The following is a 14,209-nucleotide window of genomic DNA, read 5'->3' as shown; positions in this document are numbered from 1 at the left end:
CTATGTAGTCTCCGGGTGGCTTCAAACTCATGGCGATCCACCTACATCTGCCTTCTGAGTGCTGGGATTAAAAGCATGCACCACCACATCTGGCTTCTGCCCCCCTTTTTAACTTACATTAACAAAACTTTTATCCTTCTTGTTGTAACTTTGGAGCAATATTATTTGCAATTAGACATAGTTCTATTATCGCTTTTTAATTTTGCATATCTTCCTATTTATTTTACCTTAGTAAGTTTGCAAACACTCTGTGTTGTGGATGGTGGAAATAGAATTTCTGTAATAGTTTCTGAACATAGAGGGATGTTTAATAGTCTTCACTAACAATGAGGTCTATTGCAGAAGATTTTTCATGGAACTGGTTTTCAATTTAATCTCAACTATTTTGAATTTGGTAGGTTTTTTAAAAAAATTTTATTTATTTGAGAGTGGCAGAGAGAGAGAGAGAAAAAGGGTGCGACTCCAGACATGTGCGCCCCCTTGTGCATCTGGCCCAAGTGGGTCCTGGGGAATGGAGCCTCGAACTGGGGTCTTTAGGCTTCACAGACAAGCGTGTAACTGCTAAGCCATCTCTCCAGCCCTGAATTTGGTAGTTTTTTAATATACTAGACTAATTAAGTGGTGTTTCTTACATGGTTTATTTTATTTTTCTTATCCCAGGCTAACTTGGAACTCTTGATGATCTTTCTACACCTCAGCCTTCTGAGATTATGGGCATGAGCCAACACATTCAACTCTACATGCCTTTAAAAATCATAGTTCAGAATTATAATTGTAAAATGAAAGCAATGTTTCATCTCTACTTAAAGTACATTTGAAGATGGCTTATTCCACATTCTTTATTGATACAATTTTAGGTGAAAGTATGCTGAATTTTAACCAGTATCCTCTATGAGGAAGGTGCCTTTGGAGGGGGTAAGGGATGAGGGTGAGAATGGCACCAACACATGCTGTTTACATAAAAAAGAACTTGGAAAAATTTTTAAAAGGACTCAAAAACTGTCAAAAAATTCAGTAGTATTTTGTTTGTTTGAGGAAAGGTCTAACTCTAGCCCAGGCTGACCTGGAACTCACTATGCAGTCTCAGGGTGGCCTCAAACTCATGGTGATCCTCCTACCTCTGCCTCTCAAGTGCTGGTATTAAAGCTGTGCACCACCATGCCCAGCTCTGTAGTTCTTTAGTGATTGAGTGATTACAATTTTTTAATTATTATCTTATTATTATTTTATTTTTATTGACAACTTCCATAATTATAGACAATAAATCATGGTAATTCCCTCCTCCCCCACTTTCCCTTTCACAACTCCACTCTCCATCATATCCCACTCCCTGTTTCAATCCTAAAACAGCTAAAGATTTATCTACCATATGACCCAGCTATAGCACTCCTAGGCATATATCCGAAGGAATCATCTCATTTCCTTAGAAGTACGTGCTCAACCATGTTTATTGCTGCTCAATTTAGAATAGCTGGGAAATGGAACCAGCCTAGATGTCCCTCAACTGATGAGTGGATAATGAAGATCTGGCACATTTATACAATTTTATATTTCTTCTTTTTCAAGTTTTGAAATTTGTGTCCTGAAATAACTCTGCTCATTTTATTTATATGGGTGATTTATGACATATTTATTCAAATATTTGACTGTTTTAATTTACATGATTATATTTGCAGTGATATACTTCTTTTCTTTGTCAGTGACGTATTCTGCTCCCATCTCTTTACTTTTCTAAACCATTGCTTTATAGTTAATTGATCTCTGTTCTATGATAATCATTTCCATATTTCCATTTATTTGTAAATTTTAATATTTTTATTATATTTATTTGAGAAAGATAGAGATAGAGACAGAGACTTTTGCTGCTGCAAGTAAACTCCAGAGGCTTGTGGCACTATGTGTATCTGGCTTTATGTGGGTGCTGAGGGAGAAAATCTGGGCTGTCAAGCTTTGGAAGCAAGAAGTCTTCAACTACTGAGTCATCTCCCTAGTACTTTAATTTTGTTTTTATTTCTTAAGTTATAATGATAATATTAAGGTAAGTGCATATACAGTTACTTATACTTGTATACATATATTTAAAAACAGTAGAACAAACTAATAAATGATGCACATTCAAGGCAAAAATAGATATTATATGGTGCCAAAAGGAAATATTAATATATTCAATTTTCAATGTTCTAAAATTATTCTATCACAACAATTGAATTAAGCTAGACTTCAATAACAAAGGTCATAAAATATTTGAAAATCAAGTAATATGTGTCTCAGTAACTCATGAGGTAACACAAACTTCTCAGTATTGATTTTATTTTAAGTGAATAACAATTTAAAAAGATCTGTGGTGCAACAAAATCAATGATTAAAATAAATCCAGAGCTGGAGGAATAGCTTAGAGGTTAAGGCCTGCAAAGCCAAAGGACCCAGGTTTGATTCCCTAGGACCCACATTAGCCAGATGCACAAAGGGGCAGTTCGTTTGCAGTGGCTGGTGGCTCTGGTGTGCCCATTCTCTCTCTCTCTCTCTCTCCCCTCTCTCCCTTTTTCTCTGTCAAATAAATAAAAATAAAATATTAAAATATTAAAAAAATAAAAACAAATAAATCCATATAAGAAAATGTGAATATTTCAAAAGAACCAGCTTGAAAGTAAACAACCAAAATTTCTTTTAATCAGAAAGTTAAATTATTTAAAATCAAATTCAGTGAACAGAAATTATTAAGCATTGAATCAGAAGTCCAATTAATCAAAGAGATGCTCAGTTTTAAGCTGAATACTTTTTCTTTCATCCTAGCTACAATTTGCAAAATCAATTCTTTCATTTCCTAGGATGAAGATGAAAAGATATCCAGCAAGAGGCCCTTTGTGAGTCTGCACCTCTCCCATGTTCAGAAAATGAGCGCATCCTCAACATGGCCACAGTGTGTGCCAGGTCATGGCCCACCTCCACGGCTCAGAAGAACAACCTGTGCCACCCGCTCACGAATGACCATGTTTTTCACACCGTAGACAACAGGGTTGAGTGCAGGTGGCAGAAGGAGGTAAATGGTAGACAGAAGAATGTGAGTTGAGGGAGGAACGTGACCAAAACGGTGGCTGAAGAAGGAGAAAAAGGCCAGAATATAAAACTCAAGAAACACAAAGATGTGAGCTGTGCACGTGTTAAAGGCTTTGAGGCGAGCCTCCTTTTGCTGTAGACGAAACACAGCCCTGAAAATCAGTGCGTAAGAGATGAGGATTAAAATCATGTCAAACCCCAGAATGCTAAAGCCCACAAAAAGACCACAGATCTTATTCACCTTAACATCTTCCGCAGCAAGCTTGACCACGGCCATGTGCTCACAGTAAGAGTGGGCAACGCGAATGGAGCGAAACACATGCAGTCTCTTGATGAGAATGGGTAGCAGACCCACCAGCACAACTGCTCGGATTGCCACCGCCCCTATGGCATGGCCCAGGATGGGAGGTGTGAGGATGGACGTGTGCCTCAGAGGGTCACAGATGGCAACGTAACGGTCAAAGGCCATGGCCAGCAGGATGCCGGATTCTATGCACTGTAAGGTGTGAATGAAGAATAGCTGGGTTAGACATGCACCAAAGGTCATGGAGTAAGCCCTGAGCCAAAAGATGGCAAACATCTTTGGGGCAATGGCTGCACAGAGTCCTATGTCCGTAGCTGCCAGCACAGCCAGAAATATGTACATGGGCTGGTGTAAACTGCGCTCTGTAGGGATGATGATCAACAAAATGACATTTCCAAAAAGGGCCACTAGGCACACAGCAAGAAATGGAAATCCAATCCAAAATTGCACGTGTTCTAGTCCAGGAATGCCAATCAAAATTACAGTTCTGGGATTCATGTAGGATGTATTGACAGGTTTCATAGAGCTTGACATTCTGTCTTCTTACCACCGATTCTGATACCTGTAGAAAAGAATGTAGGTGGAAAGTGATAAAGTCTCAGACCTTAATATTTTATCCATCATTCTGCTTCGCTAGTCATCAGCAGTCAAGAAAATTATATACTGGGGGAGGGAGATCCTCAGTACGGCAGCTTGGTCAGATTACCTAGAGGTTCTGTGATGTAAATCATGATTCAGAAACAAATGAAAACTTCCATGTAGCCTCCCTATTTCATTTATGAGGTCAAAATTTAAAATCTTAACTTGTGATTTAACTCTTGTGTAAATGCAAACATGGCAGTGAGAACACTGATCTTCATCTTCCTTGACCTCTTGAACTTGCCTTGAAATGTTTACATTCATGTCCTCTTCTATTTCTAGAAGCCACCTTAACTCATCACACTGACAAATTACCCTGTAAGCCTGTAGTCTGAGTTCTGCATTTCTTTGCCCTCTGTAGATTAATGCGTGAGCCTATGAGAGTGTTCACTATCTGCCACACTGTGTCTGCTCCCAGAAAATGATTTACTGAAGTGAGCAACTGAAAATTGTTCTCTAATGGAATTTGAGAAAAACAATTTTAATCTTGGAATCACTTTAATTTATCAAAATGTTGAGTAATGCACTGTTCTTAGGTACAGTGGTGGTTTTTAGAAGAGACTGAAAGAGAATGGTTTTTTTCAAAAGGCCATGAGAAGTTGACTGTTTAGATGTGAACTATACCCCTTAGTGGATATTTACTGAGTAATAGTGAAGATGAAATGAAGGGGGTGTTTTTCCCCAGGCCAGTAGATAGAGTGAGGAGAAGTTATATAAAAACAGGGAATTTAAAATAAGACAACATGTAATAAATAGCAAAACTCCTTCAATATATCGATAATGAGTATGTGTGTGTGTGTGTAGGTATGTTCAGAGACTGGTGATCAATGAACCCCTAGACACACTGAGCTCAGGGTAAGATTGTATAACTTTCTTTGCATATATGATTGCCCTATATTTCTTTTTCTTGTACACTACACTACTTTCTGCTATACTAAGTGTAACTAGCTACATGGATCTTGAGCATCTTTAAATATGATGCCTACATTCCTTTCATGGATATCCAAATTTAGTTAGCAAAACTAATATATTCCCTTTAGTCACAGTTTTATTAAACACCTTAATTTGGGGGGAGAGGCACATATAAAATATTTCTCCAACCTTTTCAAACCTAAACACTGATCCCAATCCCTCACTGAAAGGTTCCCTTTAATTTGCTTACATCAGGAAACTCTGATAAGGGAAGAAACTATTAAAACATGATGTACATATATATATGTATGTATGTATATAATGTGTGTGCATGAGTATATGTATATATATATGTATGTGTATATGGTGTTATTGTTCATGAATGTGACATGTAGAGCCAATATTTTATAGTAATGTCAGTGGTGTGTGTGTGTGTCATGTGCTGGTAATCAAACATTTTCATATACCAGAGGAATGCTTAGCTACTGAAGCCTAGATAACAGCTATCTCAAAATAAAAAGTAAAATGATGGCTGAGTATAGAAATCAACCTAGCAGGCATAAGCCTCTAGGTTCATTACCCAGTTCTGAACCAGAAAAAAAGATTATTGTAATAAAATAATAATAGAAAGTTTTAGCTGAAAATTTAGAATCAAGAATTTGACACCAACTACTTAGAGTGAACAATTTACTATACAGTAAATAACTCATTAAATTTAACAAAAATTTACATTTTTACTTATGGAATTTAAAACATGACATGTTCAATAATGAATGCTAAACACTGTAAATCATGATAGAGAAATTAAGAAGCTGCATATGTAGCCAGACTTTGAGAGACTAAAAATATTAACATGTCAGTTCTTCCCAAATTATCAGTAAATCTATAGTAGTTTCAAGTAATACAAATAAATTTGCACTTATTTAGAAATAATGACATCTGTATTTGAGTCTTATTATAAGAAAAAATAGAAAAATATGGTGACATGTATTAACTGATTTAAAGCTTACAAGAACGCTAGTCATAAAGAATGACAATGCTCTAACAAGTGGATCAGAAATAAGCAGTTAGTTTGAGCAAATTAATTTTTATAAAAGGACCAATGTAGTAATCCAAAAATAGGAGAATCAGTTTTAGAAATAATGATAGAAGAAAAAAGTCATTTAACTTTACCATACATATAAAACTTCATTTATATTTCTGAAATAGATATTTATTTTCTAAAAGCTGAAACTAACATTTTCAGAGTCAACAGAAGAAAATAGTTTTACCATCCATTGCAAAGTAAAGATATTTTAGGACATAGAAAGGCAATAATCATAAAATTCCTGTTTCATGCTATCAAATATAAACATTTGGTAATAAAAAATACATATTTAGAAGGAACAAATATAGAGGGAATATTCCCAATCACCACTTCTAAAACAAAAGGAAATGATTTGTGTTTATAGCATATAACCATGCACACAAGTAAAAAGGAAGAAAAACATTTAAATTGGCACTTGGCAAAAAGCAAATAAACAAATGACATTAAAATTTCCAAGATCATCAGGCACAGGAATTGCACATGGAGCACACAATGACCTGATCCCGGGCGTGCACTAGACTGTCTAAACTGAACAGCATGGCACTGACATCCGGCCAGATCTCAACAGTGGACTCTCACGACTGTGTGAAGTGAAAAGAGATACATTGGCAGTTGAAATCAGCAAACTTGTTAATATTAAAATTAACAATAGCCGTCATTTCACACAGAAGTTGAATATCAACTTGCTTGTGCAAGACCGAGAAAGTATATATATCCACCCATAGATAGTGTGAAGATGTTCATGCCAGGTCTACTTATAATTATTTCAATGTGGAAGACATAAAAATGTCCCTAAGTAAATGGATAAATGAATTTTGGACTGTTTGCAGAATGCAGTTCTGTTTAGTAATGAGTTTATTACTTATAATGCAAAACACAAAAACATGTAAAATCATTGTGCTGAATTAATGTCCCCGTAATCAGAAAACATTGCTGAGCATATCTAATGCTACTCAAAGTTCTATGATGTGATATGAAATGATGTGCAAACTATCAGGTGGGTTGTTGTGGCCCACAGTACAAAAGTCATATGCAATCCCTCCAGTTAGTGAGGAACACTGACTGTTTCCAAGAGATCACTAATGTCTCCACGTTGATGTGCCAGGTACAGCCAGTGATTCTGGACACAGAGTGCTCACTACAGCCAGTACCTGGGTGACACTGCACCGTGTATCATCTGGTTATGGACTCTCTGCAGTGGGAGTTGGGACCAAGGAAGCTGACATTTTCGCTAGTGATAGATCTGTAAACAGTACTACCTGAAGTGACTTCCAGCAGCTGTACACAGGCTCTCCTCTATACTGGCCAGTCACCTGCCTGAGCTTTTTTGTTGGAGACACCACAGATATAAAATACAAGCTCAGATTACTTCACAAAGAGAGCCTGAGTCTGGCCACTTCTTGCAGTGTAGGGCTGGCCTGTTGCCCAGGATGGCTATTTATGCAATTCTCAAGATGAATACTTTCTGAAGAATTGGTAGTTCCCCAGGGAAGTCATCTTGGATAAGTCTACTCAGAGACTGTGAGTCTCTGAAAGCTTATGACAAGTCATCTAAAGCTTGCTGGTTTAAATGTCCACCTGAGGAAGCTGAACTCTATTTTGCATTTTGTTTAACAAGCATGACACTTTATATGGTTCACTTTCTAATTCCTGCTTTTATATCCATTATCTTTCTATAATTATATTAATCACAGTCTTTTATATTTGAAATAGCATACATTTTTTAATGTCCTTATGTCCTTGTAACTTTAATTCTTTTTTTTGACATTGTAGCAATTTTCGTTGCTTTCTATAAATTCATTTTGAAGTGCATATCATGTCTCCTAAAACTTTCAGCATTTAATTATATATTTTACACTCTAGTCAACATTAAATCATATAAATAATATAATTTACTTGAAACTACCTAATTGATTTGAAATTCTGCCCTACGTGGTAGCTATGTAACTATGTGCAGTAAACAGCCTCACATTGCTGGGATGAACCTCCAAACCAGGCACAGTTTATGGGAGGAATGGTATTTATTTGACGCTTACAGATCCAAGGGAAGTTCCATAATGATGAAAAAGATAGAACATACCACCAAAAGCAAGAGCAAAAAACTGACAACCAAACTTCAGGGAACCCAGGCAGAACTCAGGCACTTTACATATCCTAGATTGGAACTTCAGGTCCCCCCACACACACACACACCTTAGTGCTGGGCCTAGGATCTGCCCATGATGACACTAAGTGACAAACTTTAATAAAACTGCTTCTGAGTTGACTGGGGGACATCCATTCAAACTACCACAGTATGTAAGTCACCTACTTGTGAATCTTGACTCATTATGACAATGAATTACCTAAAGAAATTAAGGTGGTTCCTAAAAAGTTTAAGAAATATCAGTTACTAGGCTGTAGAGTTCACTAAGTAGTTAAGTCACTTATCTACAAAGTCTAACAACCCTGACTGGGTTCCCCAGTGTCCACATAGAGGCGGATGCACACAGTGGCACATGTATCTGGAGTTCATTTACAGCAGCTAAAGGCCCTCGCAAGAACGTTCTCTCTCTGTCTCTCCCTGCTTGCAAATAGATGAATACAATATTTAAAAATAATCATCAGTTGCTATTTTAGTAGCTATATTACTTCTTAATTTTAAGGTCCTACTTTTATCGTTTTTAAAAATTTGTTTTTGAATTTTAGTTTCCTTACAAAGAATTAGGCTTAATTCATTCTGGTATTTACAAATACAGTTTAAGTGATTTTCATCTCCCTTTTTCTCCCCATCCACTTCCCCCAATTACTCACCCTTATTATGTTTAAATAACTCTTTAAAATTATGGTAAACAGTGCTCACAGTAACAAAATCTGTTTCTTGTAGATCTAGAATTTCTCCTGACAGCAGGATACTTTCAAGTGTTTCAAGGTAACCTGTTTTATGTATTTAGCATTTTTGTTCTCATTTTTTTTAACCTTTCCACTGCAGTTTTTCTTTTTATTACAAGATAAATAAAAAAGCCTTTGAAGAGTTGGGGAGATAGCTACACAGTTAGGAATGCTTGCTGCTTAAGCATGAGGACCTGAGAGGCTAGGATCATCCAAGCTTGATTCCCCAGTACCCATGATAAGAGCAGCTGGGCATGGCCATGCTTATCTGTAATCCTAGGCCTGCATGAACCAAAAATGTCAAATGTACATTAAAAGCTTCTGGTGGTGCTTCTGATAATGTCTGCAATATTCTTTATTATTATTATTATTATTGAGAATCTTAATATGTGAACACATTTCAATTTCATAATATTCCCATTGGATCATATTGGCTTAGGGGAGCCCTCTTCCCTCACCCCGTTTCACAGTGGGTTCTCCTCAGTAATAACCTTATGATCATGAATGCACCAGTCAACCTCTGTATGGAGGGGGGCAATGCCTCAGAGTATACCTTCCCCCCTGTGATTCATATTCTTTCTGCCACTATTCTGCCATGTTCCCTTAGCCTTGGAAGGCATGTTATAAGTTTCCTTTAGTTTTGAGCTCTGTCCAGCTTTTGATTTTATGCTTTCATGTGTTTTGAGTCTCCTCAGTGTGTACCATCATCTTTCTGGGGGCGAGGGGTTCCTGGCTAGTTGTGAGAGCAACATTTATATTTAATCTTCCACTTCCTCTGTAAGGCCTCCTGGGCCCTGACAGATGTGATATCACTGACTCATCTCATGCTAGGCAGTTGACTTTTATTGTCACACTGATAGGTCTCGGTCTCCCCAGGATTTGTGCCATCTGTAAAAAGCTGATTCTCTAACCTAGACTTAGATGAGCCTAGATCAGTGGGGATAAACACAGACATTTAGAAGTTATTTTTTTTAATTAATTATTTATTTATTTGAGAGCGACAGACACAGAGAGAAAGACATATAGAGGGAGAGAGAGAGAATGGGCGCGCCAGGGCTTCCAGCCTCTGCAAACGAACTCCAGACGCGTGCGCCCCCTTGTGCATCTGGCTAACGTGGGACCTGGGGAACCGAGCCTCGAACCGGGGTCCTTAGGCTTCACAGCCAAGCGCTTAACCGCTAAGCCATCTCTCCAGCCCTAGAAGTTATTTTGATGTGACAATTTTTCTTTTTTAGCCAAGGGCCTATGAGGGCCTTTATGAGTTTTCAATCCATAGGGTTCTGACTTGGTTTTCACTGCCAAGTTTGAGTTCTCTCCCACTGAGCCAGTCTCATATCCAATCAGAAAGCAGCTTATCCCCATAGCTGCTGTTATCTCTATAACATGTGTGTCCCTGTTACATTGGTGGGTACATCTTTCCTGCTTGGTTCAATTTGTAGCTTGCTGGATCCACTGCTGTTCACACTATTGGTGAACATTATCCCCCGGCACCAAGCATAGCACGTTCCAGCACTATAAGAACCAGCAGGGAGCGGGTTTTAATCTGTATTCATGTGATCTCCCCATGTCCTAGAACGGCAGCCTATGGATTCTTCAGCAAAGGGAACCTATCATTTCGTTTCTGTGGTTAATCACATGCTTCATCAATGGCCTTGGTGGACTCCCTGACACTATGGGAAGCTAATCTAAATGTGGCCCTGGGATTCACCAGCAACTGTCTATAGTTTAGAGTAAGCTTTTTTCTTGGTTCATAGTATATGCATGCTTTCTAAATTGCTGACAACATTAGATGCTTGTTCACATCCTTACCCTGTAAAAAACTCATTTTTCTCAATGGTGCCTTTTATCTACCATTTATGCATAAAATTAATACAAATATTTTGTCCCATAGTTTTTTAAATATGTTCAAGTTATATATTATTATTTACTCACCTGAAATGAGCTGTCTATACTCTAATTTTAAAACACTACTTATCTTCATAAATTTTTAATAATTAATATGTAATAGTTACATGTTATATAATCTTATCTGATATTTATTAATTAATTACTACCAATTTGAGGGGCATAATACATTTGTGTTTGTTAACTCCCTCTTTTATAGGTATTTTATTGAAAATACTGCTGGTAAAATTCTAAGCATATGTGCCTTGTGTTTGTTTTTGTTTTACTAAACATTGTCATTTTCACTTGTTTCAGTGTCTCATCGGCTATGAAAATATTTTTTTTTTATTTTGGATGTGTGTAGTGTGAGTTGTTTGTGTGCAATTAGAGGTGATGTGTTTGGAGTGTATGCACTTATGTGTGCATGCAAGCAGGGTCACAGAACTTTAATGGCCTCTTTCTGCATATCATTCTGTTTCTTTGGGACACAATCTTTCACACAAGCCAGAGATGCTGTTTTTTTGTTTTTCCATTTTATAGGTCTCCAAGCTGCAGACATTTTCTTGTATCCACATCTGCATGACTGGGGTTACAGGTATACATGGTGGTGGCCAACTGATGACATGATGTCTGGGGAACCATGCCTGGGCTTTCTCAGGCAATACTGCTATGGAGCAAGAGATCATAACCACTGAGCTATTTCACCAGCCATGAAAGATAATTTCATGGGATTATTCCTCTTCTCAAATTCTGTCAGTTGTTGTTAACCCATTATGTGCCAGAGGTTGTCCTGAAATGGAATGCTAACAAACAGTGCCTGTCTTCCTAATATTATCTGAATCCTCACCCTTTCAGCTTGGATATAATATTATTCTGTGATAAAAAAAAAACACAGGTTATGCCTTCTTTATGTATCCTCTTGGAAATGAGTAAACATTTTATATTTTCAGACTGCAAAATTTCAGCAAGTATTTTACTATTTTACTTCTTCATTCCCTGTGTGTATTCTCTCTCTCCAGTATTTCACAGTATATATCTGCCTTTGTTTTTGTTGCAGTCCGGTTCACATTGCTGGTAGAAATCACCCAACCAAGAGCAGCTTCTGGGAAAAAGAGATTTATTTTGGCTTACAGGCTCAAGGGGAAGCAGGGGCAAACGATAGCATGAGCAGAGGGTGGACATCACCCCCTGGCCAACATAAGGTGGACAATAGCAACAGGAGAGTGTGCCAAACACTGGCATGGGGAAACTGGCTATAAAGCCCATAAGCCCACCCCCAACAATACACTCCAGGAGGCATTAATTCCCAAATCTCCATCAGCTGGGAACCTAGCATTCATAAGACCTAAGTTTATGGGGGACACCTGAATCAAACCATCACAGGTTTTTTTTTTTAGCAATATAAAGGGTTATTAAGTAGTGTCTAATTCACATTGAACACCCAGAAATTTAACAAGTTAACACAACATTATAGAAGCCATACAGCCAATAATATACATTCTACAAATACTTGACACTATTATTATAATAATTAAACATATAAACTTCATATTACTTTGTCAGTTTTATTATAGTTATCATAAAATTGTTGACATTAGTGTGTGTTTGGAATTCTACTAAAGGTATATTATAAATTTTGTCCTTATGTTTTCTCATTAATATAAAGGAAAATAGTTTCTCAGTCTGAACATCTCAGTTATTATAATGGTATTTCAAACAGTACATAATGAGGGTCTTTTTTTTCTACTTAAGTCTCTTAATCTCGGAATTCCAAATATTATAATTTATTTCTGAAGGCTTGAACTACCCTCTCTCTGATTTGCTTAGTTCGGATGCCGTAAATAACAGGGTTGAGAGCAGGCGGAATTACAACATAAAAGTTGGCAAGAAGAATATGGATGTATCGAGGTACATTTCTTCCAAATCGGTGGGTCATGAAAGAGAAGAATGCCGGGGTGTAGAAGACCAGCATGACACAGACGTGGGAGCCACAGGTGCTGAGAGCTTTCCGTCTAGCATCCCTAGAAGGCAGGCGGAAGACAGCGTGAAGAATATGGACATAGGAGGGGACAATGGCTATTATATCAAACACCAGGGTGGAGATGGCAAACAAACCATAGATGATGTTGACCGTGATGCTGGCACAAGACAAGCGGGCAATGCCCATGTGCTCACAGTATGTGTGTGGGATGACTTGGTGTCCACAAAATGGTAACCGCAGGATTAGTAGGACAAAAGGTATGGCAAAAACCAATGGTCTCATTAGGATGACCGAAGCAATGATGAAGACCACCTTGCTCGTCAGCACCAGTGTGTAGCGAAGAGGGTTGCAGATGGCCACGTAACGGTCATATGCCATGGCCACAAGCACAGCTGACTCCATGCCAGTGCACAGGTGGATGAAGAACATCTGGATGAGACAGCCCTCAAATGTGATGGCCCTCAGGTTGAGCCAGAAGATGCCAAGCATCTTGGGGATGGTGGATGTGGATAGACCCAAGTCAATAGATGACAGCATGGCCAAGAAGTAGAACATGGGCTGATGGAGACTTTGTTCGGTCCAAATCACAAAAATAATTGTAATATTTCCAAGAAGAGCAGTCAAATACACAATGCAAAATGGAAATCCAATCCATATATGCACATCTTCTAGCCCTGGAATTCCCCAAAGGAGAAAAGTGTAGGGGTGGAACTGTGTGTTATTTGGAGGGACCATGCTTCTAGCGGCTCTGTTATAGCAAATATGCCATAAATCAGGTAATTCATTTATAACTCATTTATTAAGAGTTTCTATCTCTTGTCCAATGTTATTGATTTCCTATGGAATTATACAAAAATATTTGATCTTTCCTAAGGAACAAGCCCATCATTCCATCATCTTCTATTTCACATATTGCCTTTTCACACTGTTAATTAATAAGTTGTTTTGCTATTCAAAATATTTTTGAATCCAAATAATCACACTTCTCTGTTATCTCTGTTTTATTTGTCATTTGGTGTCAGTTTTAGACACCTGCACCATTTCAGTTATTATCTATATTTTGCTGATAATCATTGTCAAGACAACCCTGAAGAATGTTGTAAAATATACTCCTTAAATTACTTGAGATGGCTTAGTAGTTAAGCATTTGTCTGCAAAGCCTAAGGACCCCGGTTTGAGGTTCAGTTCCCCATTACCCACCCACATAAGCTAGAGGCATAAGGTGGCACATGCATGTGGAGCTCATTTGCAGTGGCTAGAGGCCCTGGTGCACCCATTCTCTCTCTCTCCCTCTTTCTCTGTTTGTCTCTCTCAAATAAATAAATAAAAATAAAACAAAAAAATCAAAAATTACCTTATGTCTATGAGAAGTTACTAGGTTACTCTGATTTTCATATTATCTTCAAAATGTGTTTTCTCGTGGACAAAAAAGATAAAAAAAAACAACTTTTGAGTGACTTCTGTTGTATAGCTT

General features: G+C 37.6%; 2 protein-coding genes across 2 annotated transcripts; both read right to left on the bottom strand.

Moving 5' to 3' along the window:
* Positions 1 to 2,932: 2,932 nt before the first annotated feature.
* Positions 2,933 to 3,895, bottom strand: LOC101618050 (olfactory receptor 52A5-like). Its single transcript, XM_004650743.2, has one exon. The coding sequence runs from the start codon at positions 3,893 to 3,895 to the stop codon at positions 2,933 to 2,935; it is 963 nt and encodes a 320-aa protein (XP_004650800.2).
* Positions 3,896 to 12,531: 8,636 nt separating this feature from the next.
* On the bottom strand, positions 12,532 to 13,470 carry LOC101598333 (olfactory receptor 52E1-like). The gene has a single exon (XM_004650961.2). It carries the CDS (start codon positions 13,468 to 13,470, stop codon positions 12,532 to 12,534), a length of 939 nt encoding a protein of 312 aa, XP_004651018.2.
* Between the last annotated feature and the right edge of the window lie 739 nt (positions 13,471 to 14,209).

This window comes from Jaculus jaculus, chromosome 3, assembly GCF_020740685.1.
Source record: "Jaculus jaculus isolate mJacJac1 chromosome 3, mJacJac1.mat.Y.cur, whole genome shotgun sequence".
Taxonomy (NCBI): Eukaryota; Metazoa; Chordata; class Mammalia; order Rodentia; family Dipodidae; genus Jaculus; species Jaculus jaculus.
The sequence above is the reverse complement of the archived record's forward strand: the minus strand, read 5'-3'. Positions and strand labels throughout refer to the sequence as shown.